The 19,711-nt window shown below is 39.7% G+C and overlaps 1 protein-coding gene across 4 annotated transcripts in view; it reads left to right on the top strand.

Annotated features, from left to right (window-relative positions):
* LOC114662111 (glutamate receptor 3) overlaps positions 1–19,711 on the top strand; it is a 410,431-nt gene that overhangs the window by 369,133 nt on the left and 21,587 nt on the right. The window contains exons 13-15 of one of the 4 annotated variants that reach the window (XR_007936331.1): positions 13,599–13,846; positions 15,609–15,723; positions 18,154–18,268. Coding sequence is in view for 3 of the 4 variants with exons in the window: in XM_028815448.2 (XP_028671281.1) it covers positions 13,599–13,846; positions 15,609–15,723 (363 nt within the window). In the remaining variant the exon portion in view is untranslated. The remainder of the gene's footprint in view (positions 1–13,598; positions 13,847–15,608; positions 15,724–18,153; positions 18,269–19,711) is intronic. The other 3 variants (XM_028815448.2, XM_028815449.2, XM_028815450.2) reach the window with 3 other exon arrangements.

The following is a 19,711-nucleotide window of genomic DNA, read 5'->3' on the forward strand; positions in this document are numbered from 1 at the left end:
GTCACAAGTAATCTATCAGCTCGTCTTCATGGTGTAAGAAAAAATTCACAGAGACACAGGGAATCCTGGACTGAGGATGGCACCCCTGGCCATGGAGCTCTGAGGCAGAATCAGCAGCTACTGCTCTAACCCGGGATACCAAACGGTTAATCACCCAAATGGAATTATGCTCCTCATATCCCAAAGGGCAAACCTGTCCTGAGAACAAATGAATGTACTCAAACGGTCACATATGATCCCATCTTGCATTTCTCTTGACTTGCTCAGATACTAGACAGAGTGTCCTGTCACTGTTCTGCCTGGGTGACTGTCACAAAGAACTTCAGGAATAAATGAACTTGTACGAAGGTTTAAAACTTGGGCCATAATTAATGTCATCACTCAGCCTCCCACGTCTGACTGCAACAATCAATTTCCACTCACCTTCATTTATTTCTCTTTTTTAACCTTTCTGGGATGAACCTCACGAGAAATCTTCTCTCTCCCTCCCTATCTGCCTGCCTGCACGGCAAACTGCTTAATCTCATTAACCTTTAGGGTAAGCCAGCCGAAAAACACAGCTTCTTCCAGATACCTGCTGGAAGAGATAAATCGGCAGTTCAATAAATATAGCGCGTGGTGCTTTGGTGTTTTCTGAAGTGCATTGCTTGAGATGTGTAATCCAAAGACTAAGGCATCTCAATACAAATATCCCACGGCAGTTAACTAGACAAATGGAGCACCTGCTCCTTACACACGGACATGCAGCGAGTCACAGGTGGGATCCGAATGAGCACCCTTAGCATATTAATGTCCAGTACATTAATAACTGGATATGCATACTCAAACTGAGAAGGCCTTACTGTGACCTCGCTGTAGCAGGACCTCCTTCATCCTCCAGCAAGCCCTTGACAAACTGGGTAAGCCTGTCCAGTAGACAGACAGACAAGTAATTAGAGAGACAGACAGATGAAAGGCAAGATAGATAGATAGATAGATAGATAGATAGATAGATAGATAGATAGATAGATAGATAGATAGATAGATAGATAGATAGATAGATAGATGAAAGGCACTATATTATAGACAGACAGACAGACAGATAGATGGATGGATGGATGAAAGGCACTATATAATAGTCAGACAGACAGATGAAAGGCATGATAGATAGATAGATAGATAGATAGATAGATAGATAGATAGATAGATAGATAGATAGATAGATAGATAGATAGATAGATAGATAGAAGGCACTATAGTATAGACAGACAGACCGACAGACAGACAGACCGACAGACCGATGAAAGGCACTATAGTACAGACAGACAGACAGACAGACAGACAGACAGACAGATAGACAGACAGATAGATAGATAGATAGATAGATAGATAGATAGATAGATAGATAGATAGATAGATAGATAGATAGATGAAAGGCACTATAGTACAGACAGACAGACAGACAGACAGACAGACAGACAGACAGATAGATAGATAGATAGATAGATAGATAGATAGATAGATAGATAGATAGATAGATAGATAGATAGATAGATGAAAGGCACTATATAATAGATAGATAGATAGATAGATAGATAGATAGATAGATAGATAGATAGATAGATAGATAGATAGATAGATAGATAGATAGATAGATAGATAGATAGATAGATAGATGGATGAAAGGCACTATATAATAGTCAGACAGACAGATGAAAGGCTAGATAGATAGATAGATAGATAGATAGATAGATAGATAGATAGATAGATAGATAGATAGATAGATGAAAGGCACTATAGTATAGACAGACAGACAGACAGACAGACAGACAGACAGATAGATAGATAGATAGATAGATAGATAGATAGATAGATAGATAGATAGATAGATAGATAGATAGATGAAAGGCACTATAGTATAGACAGACAGACAGACAGACAGACAGACAGACAGACAGACAGACAGACAGACAGACAGACAGACAGACAGACAGATAGATAGATAGATAGATAGATAGATAGATAGATAGATAGATAGATAGATGAAAGGCACTATAGTATAGACAGACAGACAGACAGACAGACAGACAGACAGACAGACAGATAGATAGATAGATAGATAGATAGATAGATAGATAGATAGATAGATAGATAGATAGATAGATAGATAGATAGATATTCTTCATTTGTCCCATATTATTTATCCATCCATCCATCCATTTTCCAACCCGCTGAATCCTAACTACAGGGTCACGGGGGTCTGCTGGAGCCAATCCCAGCCAACAAAGGGCACAAGGCAGGAACCAATCCCAGGCAGGGTGCCAACCCACCGCAGCATATTATTTATAAATAATGAAATTGTTAATTTATCAAAAGCTGTAACTGAGTCAGTAACATTTCAACCATTGAGTCTACACTTGGCAGGCTCACCTCACCTCCATGATGGGTTGCCATTCACTACTACTCTGTTTGTGTATTGCTTTATATCCCAGTGTCATGTATTTGGCTACAAGACATCATGGCAACAGATGATGATACCAATTTAAATAATGTAATAATTTTCTGTAAATTTAAATGAACAGTTTGAGAAAATGGAAGAAACAATTTGAGCAGTAAGCCATCCTTTGAACAGATGTTGAGACCTTTTCTGAGCACAAACGCATTAATCAGTTTGGAATAAGGTCTGGAATTCCCAGCAATGTACTTAGGAAAGAGGAGGTGCAGAAAAAGCTGGACATAAAGTACGCTACGCAAATGCAGTTTAGTTTTCTGCCTGCAACAGAATATTTCAAGGGCATGAAACAGACGTAACTGGGTCCACACGAGGCATGTAGTGAGAATCTTTCTATCACCTCTGAGTTTTTGGTAACATTGTTGTCCTGCTTGCCTGGCAGAATCCTACTTTCCTTAATATTCCCCTGCACAGTTGATAAATGTGCTGTGAAGCCGTACTTGATTGAAAGTGAAATGTCAGGCTAATTAGAGAATGGCCCTGTGAAGGTAAGTCAATGGCATTTAATGTTAAAGATGGAGTCTGCTTGAGCCAGACAAAGTTGTAATAATGAATAACAGACGACTCTTTTGATACAGACTTTAAAAATCATAGAGTACCATTGCATCTGTTTGCATCCTGCCTGAGGAAATGTTTTCCATTTTTTCAGGCATTCCAAATAAACTCTTAAGTCGTATTTTGCCTTGAGCACCTAGCCTACAGCCAGAAGGCTTGATTTCTTTTGTAGGTATCGTGCCCATTTATATGAGGGTATGTTTCTGATACCAGCATTGTTTCATTGATTTCTGTGTTTTGCGCACACGTATCACTACTTCAAATGGACTGGAGATGTCAAAGAAAACCACCCTATGAATGTGCTTAGTGAAGCCATTACAAAAAAAAAATCAATATTGCATATATTGCAGATCTCTTTTAGTAAGGTTAAAAAATCTGCTTTGGTATAGTGACTCTAGTGATCTTTGACCTCTGCTATTAACTTAATATCTTGACTTTTGTGGCTCTGTTATAAGTTGCCCTTTATAGACTGTTTGACCGTTAAATGTCTTTGATGTCCAATAAGCGGGCTGTCTCTGTCTCTGTCTCTGCTAGCATGTTAATTTAAACTCTTCACTTAATACTAGCACTGCTCCCAGGGTTGTGTCATCCTAAAACGGGACTACATGGGTTCAGACAGAAGATGGAAAGATGGATGTTACATTAATTTCATGGATTGACCATTTTAGCTACAAACAAAGTGAAACTTACTGAAATGTGTACAGTTCATTCAGTTTTTACTTTGGCATTGGCAAACTCTAATTCAGTTTAATTAGCAACTGAATGATAAGCTGATTGACAATCGTTGTCAGAAGCTCTTATATGCAGTCCATTAATGTTTTGTGAATGAGCTGGCAAAGTTAATTCAGATTAATGGATGTTTTCCTTCCATTGGCTGATAATTTGATTGACTGATCAATCAGTAACGTGATTGCCACTCAGACAAGTCGCATTTAACTCATCCAGATTTTCCAAGCAGTCCATTTGGTATCTTCACATGCATCAGAATCATAAATTTAATGGTAAACGTCTGTTGTGCATTGATTGATGACCTCCTTGCATGATTGATTGATTACTATGTAGATGGATATCCTTATCTATCTAGGCAGGATCATCCACTCAGGGCTTCATACTTACAGTTATTTTCTTTAAATGCAAGTTCTAATTTTCATTAATTAATCCATGATCCAATATTTCATTCCGCTTCAATATCAATTTGGATTAATTTTCATTTTTTCATTAAAGCAATTCAGGGTTACAGTTTGGAGCACAGCCTGGCAGCACTAAGCACAAGGCAGTGGAGATAATGAGATAAACTAAAATGAATTATGTATCTAAAAATAAAAATGATATACACCTTATTACTTAAGTGATTATTTTAGATAAAGCATCAGTTTTAGGATGATATAATAATGCATTGTACTAGCTATGATCACTCTTGTCAAGTATTTGAATTACAATATTTTGAATATCTACCAAAGCAATAGAGAATCCTTATAAAAATACTGCACAAGCTCTTTTTAAAAAAGCAAGCCACTGTTTGTAAGGGCTACAGTGCTGTGCAGAAGATTAAACGTTAGGCACGGTAAACTCAAATCATAAGGCTGGGGACATCCCAAAGAAGCAGCACTGGCCTCGTCTGCACCATTCTGTTATGTGGACCTCCTCCGTGTTCCACTCAGTAATACAAACTAAATGATGGATTGTACCTCCATATTTCACAATGATATGCTATAGGACTTAAAGAACATCGGGGCTACAACACATTCCTCTCTTTTAGTTTTTGTAGCATTCAATCACTCAATCTTTATTTTAAATTCTACTATTCATAGAATATACCATAAAATATGTTTTACATAACAAAGATCTACAGTGGTGCCTTGGTTTGCGAGTATAATTCATTCTGGAAACGTGCTTGTAATCCAAAGCACTCGTATATCAAAGCAAATTTCTCCATAAGAAATAATGGAAACTTAGATGATTCGTTCTACAACCAAAAAATATTCATATAAAAATAATTAATACAAAATATAAAGTAAAAATACATCAAACAAATTAACCTGCACCTTACCTTTGAAAAGAATTGTGGATTGGTGTAAGGGAGATGAGAGAGAGGACAGGAGTATTACTGTGTAGGACGACTTTCACTCTAACTAACGGAATCCCTGCTATCTGTTGGCTCACTGGAAACTTTTTCTTTTTTTGCAACCAATGACAGTCGCTTTTGCCTGAAGAGTCACTACACTTGGACACAAAATGAAAAAAAATACTTTACGCTCTGTAAGGTTTCTACCCACCTCTAACGGGACGACACATGCATGAGTGTCCTGAAGCAACCGCAGGCTTCCAGCGCTGTAGCAGTTCGCCACAAAAGTGAACCCGAAAAGATTGTGGTCATGTTATAAGCGCCTACCGTCAATGGGTGATGCAAGGAACATTATAAATGTAAGGGCACAGTTTTACTTGGCCATTAACCTGGCCGCGACCCTGTCTGACTGTTGTGTCTGTGTATAGGAGAGTAGCAGATCTCGCTACAATAAATAACCGTGCTGTTCCTGTTTCAAGCTGAATAAAAGCTGGTTTTGCTAAAGTACTGAGACTCAGCTTCGTGTTTTGGGGTGCAAGACAGGGACACACACGTTACAGCACATACAAGTGGTCACAATGCTATAGTAAACAGTATACGCGCATACGGATGTTGACTGTATGAGTGAGGCACGCCGACTAAGACCAAGCATGGGAGACGATTACCCACAATCCCGTGGAGAGAGAAGCACCATTGGCTCAGTTGTGATCACGTGATGCTCGGCAGGCAAAGCGTATATGCATGACTCGTATTGAAAGACCTCGCTCGCTTATCAAGTTAAAATTTATTAAACGTTTTAACTCGTCTTGCAAAACACTCACAAAGTTACTCGCAATCCAAGGTTTTACTGTATTTCAAAATAAACAAATACAAGCTCTTTCGATTACATGTATAATTATAACCAAATTTCATCTAAAGGAAAGAAAAAGTGAACAGCAGCAAGGAGGCGAGTAACTGAGACACAGTACTGCAAAATCAGGATTAGTAAGGTTGCTACGGATGAAGAAAATAAGAATATATATTTCAAATGAAAGAGGAAAGAGGAGAGTCGTTATATGAAATTTAAATAGACCCAGCGCTAGGGTCAGGGTTATTGGAAACTCAAAGATAAATGAGTGTGCATGAAGAGCTGCCAAACCGAACTTCGGAACTGTAATGATGGCATCACAGGATGGCAGTTAGTGATGCCTTGTAAACTGTAGAAACTGTTGAACTGTATAGCTATGTAAGAGTTTTGCTTGAAACCAGAGATTTTCCCAGCAGTGAAACAGCTCCAGTTGGGTCGGTGATCCACTGCAGGGCATGTCTTTGCGTTATGGGAGGAGACCAAAATATTTTGAAAAGACACCCTTATAGACATGGGGAGATGACAGCAACTAGACAGGGAATTTAACGCACACCCCTAAAGCAGTGAGGCAGCAGCACTAATGACGTTAGCCATAATAGAGGACATCTACAAATCTAACACACGGCTAAATAGGAAAGGTGTTGACTTTAGAATGTTCGATTGTACTTTCTAGTTAAAATACTGTAAAAACAGACTCTTTAAACTTATTCTACTAGTTATTTTCTTCAAGCAGAAAGAATTGCTAACTACGAAATTAGATTATACAGTGGAGCATGACTGCTGCCTTGTAATACCTGATTCCTCACTCTTCACCAAGCGGCTCCAAGGTCTTCCTTCTCAGTAAGGTGAACCCATACAGACAAACTGGCGTCCTCTCTCTCATGTGTGTTTCTTGTTCTTAGACAGTGAGAAGCTGTCCTGCTCAATTCTCTTTTGAAATCAAAACCTTGCATAACAGCGAAAAGCATCAGACTTTAGACGAACATTTAAACCCTAAATCAAAACACTGTACATTCCCCACAAAATATAATTTCATGCAAATTATGCATTGCTGTTTGAAGCGGAATCCCATCTCATTATTATTGAATTTTTTTTGTCAGATTAATAATCTTCGTTTAGCAAGTTCAGCATTTATGCAGTTCCTTTTTTCTGCTCATAAGACTGACAACATGATATTAGCTCAGTGGATTTCACTCATACATTCATTGACTGATTGACTGACTTTTTTTTATGCTTCCTGGTGGGAAATCTTTAATTAAGTGGGATCATAACATGTATTTGCTCATTTCATTCATTATCTTCTCATGAGATTGGTGATGCGAGTTCATCTGTATCATTATTGATTACACCGTTTAGAGGAATGCTTTCAGGTCTGATGGGTTAGCTGCGTTCATCGTCTTCATCTGAGCTGACCTCTTAGTGGTTTATTAGACCCAAATATTTACTGTGATTTTTATTATTATTGTTTATGTTACCATGCCTCACACTTCTCAAACATGACCTCATGATACAGTAAATATCACAATACAAAGAATGGTGCTTGCTGTCCAAGCTCTCCCATCTTCAAATCCTGTATGCTTCCATGGAGTTCACATATTCTGCCAGTTCTGCTAGGAACCCAATCCCAAGACAGAAACCAACTCTGGACAGAGTGTCAGTCTGTCAGGGGGCACACGTACCAATGCATGCCAGGCCATTTTAAAGTCACAAGTCGTCCTTATCTCCATGTCTATGGAATGTAGGAGGAAAGCAGAGAAAACTTGTGTGAGCGCTAGTTCCATCTTGTGACACGTCCACTCAAATCATATTGAACAAATCTCAGTGCCTCAGGCTCACTGGAGACTTGAGGATTGTGTTTCTTTTAGGGGGTCCAGAGATCACAAAGCCTTTTAAGAAGTTCAGTCATATTTCACAAAAAGTGAGAGGTGTCATTCCATTGGTACAAATCACTGCCTCCTTTGATATTGTAAATTTTTTGTTTAGTGAGTCTTTTATATTTAATGTTTGTAACGCCCGACTCACTCTACATCACCAAGACCCGTGGCCTGGCAAGCTAAGGACGTTAGACCCAACAAGCCATACTTCTTCCAGATAAATTTCCCCCAATCGATGATCAAAAAATAAGCCATCAAACAGTATGTAAAATAATAAAGTGAGTATATATTGATAAAGAAAGAAATGAACAAATCCCAAATGATATATATATCATACCCCCAACCAACCCCGACATAACATTGAACCCCAAAAGTGTCCATTGGAAAGTAATAATAAAAAGTGCATGAACTCAATAAGACACACAGAAAGTATGAAACACACATAAAAGTCCAGAATATTTAACAGAAAATGGATAATGTTTGTGAACTTGGTTCAGCTGGAAAAATAGTCCTTCGGAAAGTACACAGATGAAAATAATGGCTTGCTCCTCTCTCCAAACAACAAGAAACAGTCTCGCCGTGTTTATCCTCAGCACATGGCGTGATCCAGAACCCCGGGGTTTTGCTGTGTAAAGCTGTTGTTGTTGGGTGTTGAAAGTGGCAGGTAGACAAAGGTGTGAATGATTTGAATCGGTGCTTTCTCCTGTCTCTGTAGCGGAATGGCGGTCTAGTAGAACGAGATGTTTTGTTTTGTGGTTTTTTATTTCTTATTTCTGTCCTCATAGCAAATGATCAGATGCAGGTGATGGAATTGACAGGACCAATTATTGTGAGGGGCCATTGTTTCCAGGGGAGCATATTTACGTAAACACAGACCATGTAAACAGGACAACGCTATGAAAGACGGGACTCAGCACAAAATACATTTACAATGACATTAATCATGTAGCACCACTACATGTTTAATGAAATAATTTTAAGTTATTGTTTTAGTCAATTGTTTTTTTTTTGTAATTCATGCAATATGTATTTAAATAAAGTCAATCAAGTAAATCAATCATTAGTTTAACATCAATGGCTCCAATGCGTTATACAACTGCATTGCGTGATTTTCAAAGGTCACCCCAAACACAATGCCTCCAGTTCCGTTCACACCTCAATCAGCATTACATCTAAAATTCTAATTGAGACTAAAAATATCAGAGTGACTTCCTCCAGGGAAAATGAGTTTTACAAACAAGAGGAGACCATTTACTCCATCACGATCATTTTACTGTTGAGCAGGAAAGTGGGCTCATTGTGTCAAGCACATGTTTTAAAATCTGTCAGTTGCCTGGTTAAGTACAACTCTTTGTGTTTTTGGGGTTCCCCCTGGAATAAGGTGCAAATACTCTGGATGGTAGAGTGAATCAGAAAGGCACAAGAAGAATGACATCATGTAATATGCCCTGTGGCACCACTAGCATTACATACACACACACATGTGACTGGGACATACCAACATCATACATAGGCCTGTGACCCAGGAGTGACATCATAGCTGGTACATGTGGAGCTACACTGGAATCACCCATTCTTCTGTTAAAATGCTACTGAGAAAAAGGCATCTTAACTGTGGAGGAATCTTAAATAACTCCGAGATTAAAAACATGGAAGTCAAACATGTACAGTATACAAAACACAAATATAAAAGAAATTGTAACTTAAATATTATTTTATCATTTATTAGGGCCATCTCCAAGTAGAATTATATCTGGGGGTTTAGCATTTGTCCAAGTTTAAAAGGTTTAAGCCAGCAACCTGTTATTCACATCTCAGGCATCAAAGGCCCACACTTGACCTACAGGACGGGCATTACCAAGATTTTCTTCTTTCCTCCTGATCATGTTTTGGGCAGATACTTCCATTGTCATACAAAGTCACTGTTGACTCTTTTACTTGTTTAAAGGTGAATCAAATACTGTAGTACTATACAGAATTAGTTCAGTTAAATAAGCAGATTCCTTCTGGGATTTCAGCTCAGTTTGACAAACTTCATTATTTAACACAGGAGGAATATGGATATGTATTGTTATAAACTGCGGTGAGGGGTGTGGATGGCTTGAAGAGGTGTTGCGGGGTTCATGCTGTCTGCCATCTCCATTGTTGGTCACCCTATGAGACCACTGACGCGTGTGGCCACTGGTGGACCCTTCAATGAGGCTCCATGTGCTCTCATCTACCTCATTCACTGCGTAGACATTCAATGCTGCAATTTACACCTCACGCTTCACTTGGGCACAAAGGTAACGCCATCTAGAGTTGAGTGGTGTAAAATAGCTTGTCTCTAATTCCTGTAATTTTCAATTTTGGCCACAGGGAGTCCTCATTGTTAATAGCCATGCACTGTAGATAGATAGATAGATAGATAGATAGATAGATAGATAGATAGATAGATAGATAGATAGATAGATAGATAGATAGATAGATAGATAGATAGATAGATAGATAGATAGATAGATAGATAGATAGATAGATAGATAGATAGATACTTTATTAATCCCAAGGGGAAATTCACATACTCCAGTAGCAGCATACTGATACAAAAAAAAAACAATATTAAATTAAAAAGAAATAAAAATCTAGGTAAAAAAAACAGACAATAACTTTGTATAATTTTAACATTTACCCCCCCCGGGTGGAATTGAAGAGTCGCATAGTTTGGGGGGGGGGGGACGATCTCCTCAGTATGCCAGTGGAGCAGGAGAGTGACAGCAGTCTGTCACTGAAGCTGCTCCTCTGTCTGGAGATGATACTGTTTAGTGGATGCAGTGGATTCTCCATAATTGATAGGAGCCTGCTGAGCAACCATCGCTGTGCCATGAATGTCAAACTGTCCAGCTCCGTGCCTACAATAGAGCTTGCCTTCCTCACCAGTTTATCCAGGCGTGAGGCGTCCTTCTTCTTTATGCTGCCTACCCAGCACACCACTGTGTAGAAGAGAGCATTCACCACAACCGTCTGATAGAACATCTGCAGCATCTTATTGCAGATGTTGAAGGACTCCAGCCTTCTAAGGAAGTATAGCCGGCTCTGTCCTCTCTTGCACAGAGAATCAGTATTGGCAGTCCAGTCTAATTTATCATCCAGCTGCACACCCAGGTATTTATAGGTCTGCACCCTCTGCACACAGTCACCTCTGATGATCACGGCGTCCAGGAGGGGCTTGGGCCTCCTAAAATCCACCACCAGGTCTTTGGTTTTGCTGGTGTTCAGGTGTAGGTGGCTTGAGTCGCACCATTTAACAAAGTCCTTGATTAGGTTCCTATACTCCTCCTCCTGCCCACTCCTGATGCAGCCCACGATAGCAGTGTCGTCAGCAAACTTTTACACGTGGCAGGACTGTGAGTTGTATTGGAAGTCCGATGTATATAGGCTGAACAGGACCGGAAAAAAGTACAGTCCCCTGCGGCGCTCCTGTGTTGCTGACCACAATGTCAGACCTACAGTTCCCGAGATGCACATACTGAGGTCTGTTAGTAAGATAGTCCACAATCCATGCCACCAGGTATCTGTAACACGTACAAAAGTAGTACTTTACATTTACACATATAAAAAAGCACAGATGCATGAATTTGTGACTAAGAAGAAATCAGCCTTGCCAATTTGGCAATTCTTTGGTTTCAAACTAAATGGGCTTGATGATTTAGACAAAGATTGTTATTGTTAAAGATTCTCAAATGACAAACTTGAAGAGTCATTTGCGCATGTACCATCCAGCAGACTATGCAAGTTTAGCAAAGGCTTGTCTCACCAGCTTGTCTCATCTCCCCAGTACAGGTGATGATCAGTTATAGCCTGGAACTCGATTCAGTGATATCCCTTTCAGGTTTAATAATCCATGTCAAATTCATTTGTGGTAAGGATGGTAATGTGTGACCCATAGGTTTGCACTGAAGAACTCCCCCATCTCATTTTAAACCCACCCACAGTTTCACAGAGTCGTTTCCCTGATGGAAACTGATGTACAACCTCTGCAGAGCTGATTGCAGAGCCCTGAACACAACACCATTTTACGGATGGTTTGTGTAATCTAAAAGATTGGATTAGGTGGGGAAGCCAGCAACCGTAGCAAGATACTGTAACGCAACCACGGTACGCTCTTCGATAGGAATACATTTTCAAAATCCCATCCTTTCTTCTCAGCAGGAGTCAGACTTTCACAAATATGGAAAAATTTAAGGCAACATATATGGTGACTGGACAGCCAGCCATGGTCATTGAACAACCCAAGCAGGATTTTATCCCATGATTCTCGACTCCGTTCACACATCCTGATTGACTGCAGCACACTTGTGGCTTTGACAAAAGCAGTAACGATTGCAGCATTACAGAACATCCTCTGCCTCTCCTGCCTTCTCTGAATAATAAGCTTCTGGGGGCTTTTTTGATTGTTAAATATGCATGAAGCATACAAAGCTCTGGCGTACCCACCATGATGAACCCCACAACAGATGTTGTCAGATTGCTAATTTGCATTTTTTAAGGGAAAATGTGATTGGATTTACAGTATATCTGTCTGCTACAGATGCATTGAGAGCTTCTGGTGCAAGTGCAATTCCTTTATAACTTATCCATATTCGATTAGGATACAAGTGCTTATTGTCGACATGGCATTCACAACACCTTAAATTATGTGGTTCAAATCATCAGCAAATTAACATCCATTTGCGATGTAAGTAATCAGCCACTGATGCCCATGATATTATTCCACTGGATATGCTAGTGGGCTTTAGCAGCAGAGGTTCTCCTCCAAAGTCCTTGCAGGTAAGTGTTGTCTGTATGCTCTGCTCCAGCTCCTTTCATGACTGGCTGCAGGCCTCAATGCCACGTGGTGTTTGTTTTTCTCATTTCTACCCTCTTTACCAATTGTAGTTTAGTTTATAAACACATTGCCTTATGTTTTCTTGACATACTGGGGGAAATTATTTTCTATAAAATATTAGTATAACTACAGTATGCCTGAAATAATTAAACACTAAAGTATAATAACTTTGTAATCTACAACACACACGATATCAGCAAAGTATGCAAGTTTCATAATAACTATAGCACAGCACACTAGCAGACTGGTACGTCAAGTTTCACATGCATCTTAGCACACTTTATGCTGCCTTCGTTATAAAGGAGCTATATCCCTTGAGGATTTCTTAGCCCTGCGGTGGGTTGGCACCCTGCCCGGGATTGGTTCCTGCCTTGTGCCCTGTGTTGGCTGGGATTGGCTCCAGCAGACCCCCGTGACCCTGTAGTTAGGAATGTAGCGGGTTGGAAAATGGATGGATGGATGGATTTCTTAGCCAAGATATTAATTTAATTATTGATACTTAACCATTGCATAGCATGCCTTCAACATAAAAGGTATATCAAGAACCCCAACAGATGGAAGATGTGCACTCAGGTTCCTTACTTAATTTCCTTCTTTACCATTGAGTGTGTTTTAGACTTTTTTTTTTTTAATACTGCTTTAGAAGATTATAAAACTTAGATTACTGCCCCACTTAATCATCTCTGATCAGAACCTTCAGATTATGACAGTGGGACATGTCCTATAGCTCAGGTATGAACTTCGAGATCTACTGCTGTGTATCTTTTCTTGCATTGTGATCACCACATTTCACCAGAACATTATGAAGAATCTCTCCAGATTGTACTCTGCATTTTTGAGGTTTCCCCTAATGTTCTTTTGTCTCTCTCTCTCTCTTTTTCCCCCTCTCCCCTGTTCTGCAGCGATCAAAGATAGCGGTATATGAAAAGATGTGGTCATATATGAAATCAGCTGAACCGTCTGTCTTTGCAAAGACGACAGCTGAAGGGGTTGCCCGGGTACGAAAGTCGAAGGGCAAATTCGCCTTCCTGCTGGAGTCCACCATGAATGAGTACATAGAGCAGCGGAAACCCTGTGACACCATGAAAGTGGGCGGAAACCTTGACTCTAAGGGTTACGGTGTGGCGACCCCAAAAGGCTCGGCATTAAGGTGGGTGGGATAATATAACAATATTATCCATGTTGTTATAGTATTCCACCCACCCTGATGTCTTGTGTTGTCATTTCTGTTTTGTGTGGACGTCTTGAGGTAACGGTTTTATGTGCCAATTCATGCCTGACTGCTTTGGTTAGACATAAAGGAAACATGGTAATGACATTGAAATGTGCTTGTTGCATTAGCTTTCTTTCTTTCTTTCTTTCTTTCTTTCTTTCTATCTTTCTTTCTTTCTTTCTTTCTTTCTTTCTTTCACTCATTACATCTTAACTCTTTCCTCCAGCTTTACTCTCTCTCTCTGTACCATCCTTTCTAAACTACTCTTTTAAATTTCTTGCTTTCAATTTATCCCTCTGTCATTTCTTTTTACCTGTAATGTATTCAGACTATTTACTGCCGCCCTTCCTACCTCCCTCTGCCCTTTCTCATCTATATTTGACATTTACGGTTTCTTATTTATTTGGTTTCTTTTCTCTCTCATCCTAACTTATGTACAGTGTATTTACGATCATTCTCTGTCTTTTTCCCTTTCTTTTTTTCTATGTCGTCTTTCTCTCTCCCTTTACACATACTTATCTTTTACTATTTCCCACACTCTCTCTTTCTTTTTGCAATATACCCAACCTTTCTAACTTACGCATAACCATTTCGCACTCCCTTTTGGACTCCCATTTTACTGTTTCCTCACTCTCACGACTTTGCTTCTCACACACTCGCCATTCCTAGATCATGTACAATTAATACTGCTTTCCTCTCTCCTTTGGCAATTTCCTAATGTACTATTACCATTTCTCACTCTCACCATCTTCTCTTCTTTTGTATTCCTACTTCTTTGAATTTCTGTGGGGCCCTTTTCCACTCTGTGCAGTCTTCCTCTCTCCCTCTACCCCTCTCGTTACCATTTTTGACTCTCTTAAATTCACATCAACCTTCTACACTCAATTATTTTAGTTCCCTTTGTTCTTCTCATATGGCTTTCCCGTCTCCATTTTAGCCCTCCTTATCCCATTTTTTTACAGACATGCATTCAGTACCCTTTCCGTTTAATATGTAGTCCCTTTAAAGCCCATAGAGTTTGCTCTTCCCGGTTTGTATTTGTCTTGTGGTATTTCTCATTTTCATTTCAATGACATACCCACCCTTTCTAACTGGTGTATAAGCATTTTACATTCCATGCAGTCTCCTTGTCCCCCCGTACTACTCTTTTCTTCTTTATCCTGCAATTTCTTTCAGTTCCATATAACCTCCTTATTCGCCTCCTTTTTACCATTTTTCTTTCTTTCTCTCTCACTCAGCCAGACATTTTGCCCTTTTGATAAACTTTCTTTTGGCCCACTCTCCTTTCCACTTTCTTTCTCTCTCTCTCACTTTCTCCTCTCTGCCGTTCTCTCAGGCTGTTTGTTGTCACTTTCATTTTACACTTGGATAGTTTTTCAATTTAACTTGTAGAAGCTGAGCTGTCACATGTGACCGATGTTAATTGCATGCTGTATGTTGCTGTTACTTTCCTCTTAAAGACAAGCTCCCCATCCCGCACCCTTCAGTTTCTGACCAATGTGACCCTCCATGCCACCTTTCCAATATTTAACACTTTCTTTGCTGTACAAGCGTTTGTTATTTCTTCATATCCGTGAAATTCTTAACCAATTTGTCCTTTCGTGCTCCTTTGATGCTGATGATGATGATGATGATTCTACGTTAGATTTTCTTTACGGACTTGTGCATTTTCTTACAAGTTATGTTTTATCGTTTCAAGAAATGCTGTTAACCTGGCAGTATTAAAACTGAATGAGCAAGGCCTCTTGGACAAATTGAAAAACAAATGGTGGTACGACAAAGGAGAGTGCGGCAGCGGGGGAGGTGACTCCAAGGTCAGCCTCAAAGGCACCAAAATCGGGTACCTCACAGTAGAGTAATCGGCAAGGCTGTTATGTCAAAACACAAAGCCCACAAGCCTCTTTACCAGAATGACTCATGGCTGCCATGCGACTAGGAGTGCTTCTGACTGACTGGAACAGCGCTGTGTGATTGTGCTACTCTGAAAAGCACTGCAAAAAAAGTGACGTTTAATTACAAATCGTACCCTGTTCATCTGAGTGTCCCAGTATAGCACCTTGAGAGCGATTATTACCATTTTTATTGATTTTACAGTAAATGACACTTCCTATATTTTGAAATATCACAAAATGTGCCAAGGACAATTACTCATTCGCAAGTTTAATAACGATGGAATCTTCTTTTTCTCTCCCCTTGCAGAGACTGTCATTACATTGCTAAGAATTGCAGTTGATGTATCCATACATTTCTTGCCTGATCCCATTTACTTCACTGTAGGAATCACAATTTTATCCTAGCCACAAGACAGGAATCCGTCCTGAATAGGCTGCCAATCAATTACACATCAACACAGCAGGTCAACTTAGAGTGGCCAATCAACCTACCACATTTATATTTGGGACGAGGTGGAGGTAAGCCGAGAACATTTACACAGAGTACCCAGGTCCTGAATCATTTATCAAACGTACAAACTCGAATTTCAGTCACGCAGAGAGTAACCAGGCTGGCATTCAAGCCCAGGTTTCAGGGGCCATGAGCTCTAACCACTGTACCTCCATACCGCAGTGATACATTGTCAAGAGAAAGATTCCTGCCTGCACCCCTGAGAATGTGCGGCCATCAGGCAATGACCAACTAAGAAACTGAAGTGAAGCAGCAGTTTAAAAATGCAGCCAATCATTGTGCCACTTCCTTAGAGATTTCAAATGCAGCTCTGATTAGCAGCAGACCTTTTTTCTTTACATTCTACTGATCTAGGCCACTTCATAATGCCATCACTCTGTTGATCAGAGTGGAATATAGTGCCACCAGGCAGCAAACCACACACAGCGGGCACATTTGCATTCTATTTTTTAGCTGCTAAAACAGCTAGATTTAAAGTTAAAAAATAAAAGTAATTTTGCTTGCTTTCTTTTCTATAATTCCACTTCTAAATTAAATGTTTTTTTTACATTAAACTAGCTACACTTAACTGTTGAAGACAGGTAATAGAACACATTTAAACATATTTGATATCTCCTGCCCTATGTGTTACCTTTCCAGTTCTTCAAAAGTCTTTCTTCAGTATCCTCGTGTGTCTCAACCTCTTTTACCCGGGAGGTCCTTTCTCGATCTCACTCCCATAAAGCATCATTCTCAGACTGATGCACCTTGCTAGCCCCCAATCTGCTTTCTGATTACCCCCAGTGATAGACAGGCCCCATTACTCACAACAAAAACACCATTCACATTCTTGCGAATGCTTAACATTGCTGAAGGTGACCCGAGTTACGCCTCATTAGTATTTAGTGACCCAACATCACTCAGTAATTTATTTGCCTTGCTTTCATGGAAATGCTCCATTTTAACTCCTTTTTTGTAAAAATGAAAAAAAAGTCATAATCTGGAAATGAACTTCACACTCTTAGAGTATCGTGCTATCATTCCAACCACTGAGCCACCAAAGATAAACTGACCAGTAAGACTAAAGAGATTGCTTCGAGGGACCAGACACACAGACACAGTAGCATTATATTATACAGTAAAAGATACGTCAATCCTGTCATCTATCCCAGCAGCACTGAGCCCAAAGTGCGAGGCAGCCCTGGAGGGGCTCGCTCATTCATACATACGCACAGGACTAATCCACACAGACCACATCTTAAATTCAAGTAATAATCCATCTCTTATTATTATATCGCCAATTTTGCTCATCTGCTTTACATGGATATTTTCGGTCACTGCAGTCAGTTCTTTCCTGGTGAGCCTTTGGCTACTTAACTGTGCAAATATTACCATTTAGGGTGCAGTCTTCATCATCTGATTACAGAAAAGAAGGGACCCTTAATATAGAAATTCACTTAAATTAAAAGGCCATTCCAAGTAAAGAGCCTTGGCAGCAGTTTCCAACAGTCAGAAGTTGCCCCCTGTCAGACCGAACTTGTCGACTTTTGGTAAAGAGCAAACAAATTCCCCAAATCCTTTTGATTTCCCTTTTCGGGAATTTCCCACTAGTCTCCCCGTCCTCTATTGCCTCCAACTGTTAACAGTGTGTGCCGATTACTCGAAGCGATATGGGTGGGACCTGGCACCTTAGCTTAGCACTGCTGTGTAGTTTCAAGGTCTTAGACAGCTTGCCTGCACTATGAACTGTTGTTTTGGCCAGGAACCTACTTTATCGCTTTGTAAAATTTGAAGTAGTTTAAAAACTTGAATAACATAAAATAACATAATATAATGTTATTTATGTTATTTCCCACGTGAAGAACTCCTGTAAACCTTGCAGTATTGAAACTCAGTGAACAAGGCATCTTAGACAAGCTGAAAAACAAATGGTGGTACGATAAGGGCGAATGTGGCGCCAAGGACTCTGGAAGTAAGGTCAGTCAACGCAGGTCTTTTGTACTGTAACAAAACTTGCATTGCAAAAAAGACAATCCAGTTTTCAGAAACAATCTTTTTTTGCTTGGTATCTAAGTTTTTTGTTTTTATTTTTTCATTTTGTTCTGCTTTTTTGTTTCTATTTTTTAAGGAAAATGCTATTTTTTTTAGATAATTTAAATGTTAAAAATTGATCTTAAAATGTACAAGATTAATGCATTCTTGCAAGTTACCATAGTTAATGACTTGATGTTATTTGTAATAGATGCTTTGAAGTGTGTAATGTCTTTATATTGATAAAGAACAAGTACAAAACATACATAGTCTACTCACCATGTCGTGCCAGCAGAGAGATAGGGGGCCGCATGCTTCAGAAACGGGAAGCAGGGCACACCACTCAGCGTAGACGCTCTGGGTGTTAGCTCAGTTGGTTTAGCTGATTATGTTCATGTTTGCTTCTGGTTAGCCATTAACCATTTTGCTGCTGGTTTTGTTTCAATTAGTGACCTAGGCCCTTATGCATAGAGCACGTCAGAATGAAAATAAGGACATAAACAACTGAAAATCACATTAATCTGATTCTAATTTTTGGAATATGAAAAAAATTATATTAATGGAAAAAGCATCATCAAACTCACATCATCAATATAGGAGATTGCATTATCCGGACCTTGTCCCAGCATTATTAAACAGCCGTGGACGGGCAGAAGTGCACTGCAGGATTCACTCACATGGGGTTAATTTAAAACTAACAGATGTCTTTGGGATTTGGGAGGAAAACAAGAGTACCTGGCCTAACCCAGGCATTCACAAAAACATTGTGGAAACTGCTCATATGCAGTTACTAGACAAGTATCTAACCACTGGGCCACCACGCCTAAAGAGAAAACCTTTTCACAAATTGAGAGTAATCATGTCAAACCACCATTAAATGCGCTCACCTCATGCCCAGGCTTTACCCCTTCTCTTCATTTAACTATTGACTTTGGACAAACTCCGTGAGCTGGTGGCGAGCAGACAAGAGTAAATATTTTCATGGATCACCAGCAGATTACAAAACAGAACATGGAGTCACTTAAAAAAGCAATACATTAAGTGGATAAGAACAAAACACAACAAGCACATATAATTTCTTTTCTTTTACCTCCATCGGTGCTTGCGTAAGACAAGCAGCATCATAAAAGACCACAGCCATCCAGCACACCAGCTGTTCTCTTGTTACTGTCTGGCAGATGATACAGGAGTCTGGCTGCTCGGACTACAAGACTTAAGAACAGTTTTTACCACCAGGCCATTCGACTCCTCAACAGCAACACCTGAACACTTACATACAGTTACATTACATCTACATTGCACTACTCACACACAAACTGTACCTGCACACACTCTGAATACTGACTGGAACATGCATCTGCACTTTATGGAATATGCATCTGTACTTAT

The sequence above is a fragment of the Erpetoichthys calabaricus genome, chromosome 12 (assembly GCF_900747795.2).
Source record: "Erpetoichthys calabaricus chromosome 12, fErpCal1.3, whole genome shotgun sequence".
Lineage (NCBI taxonomy): Eukaryota > Metazoa > Chordata > Cladistia > Polypteriformes > Polypteridae > Erpetoichthys > Erpetoichthys calabaricus.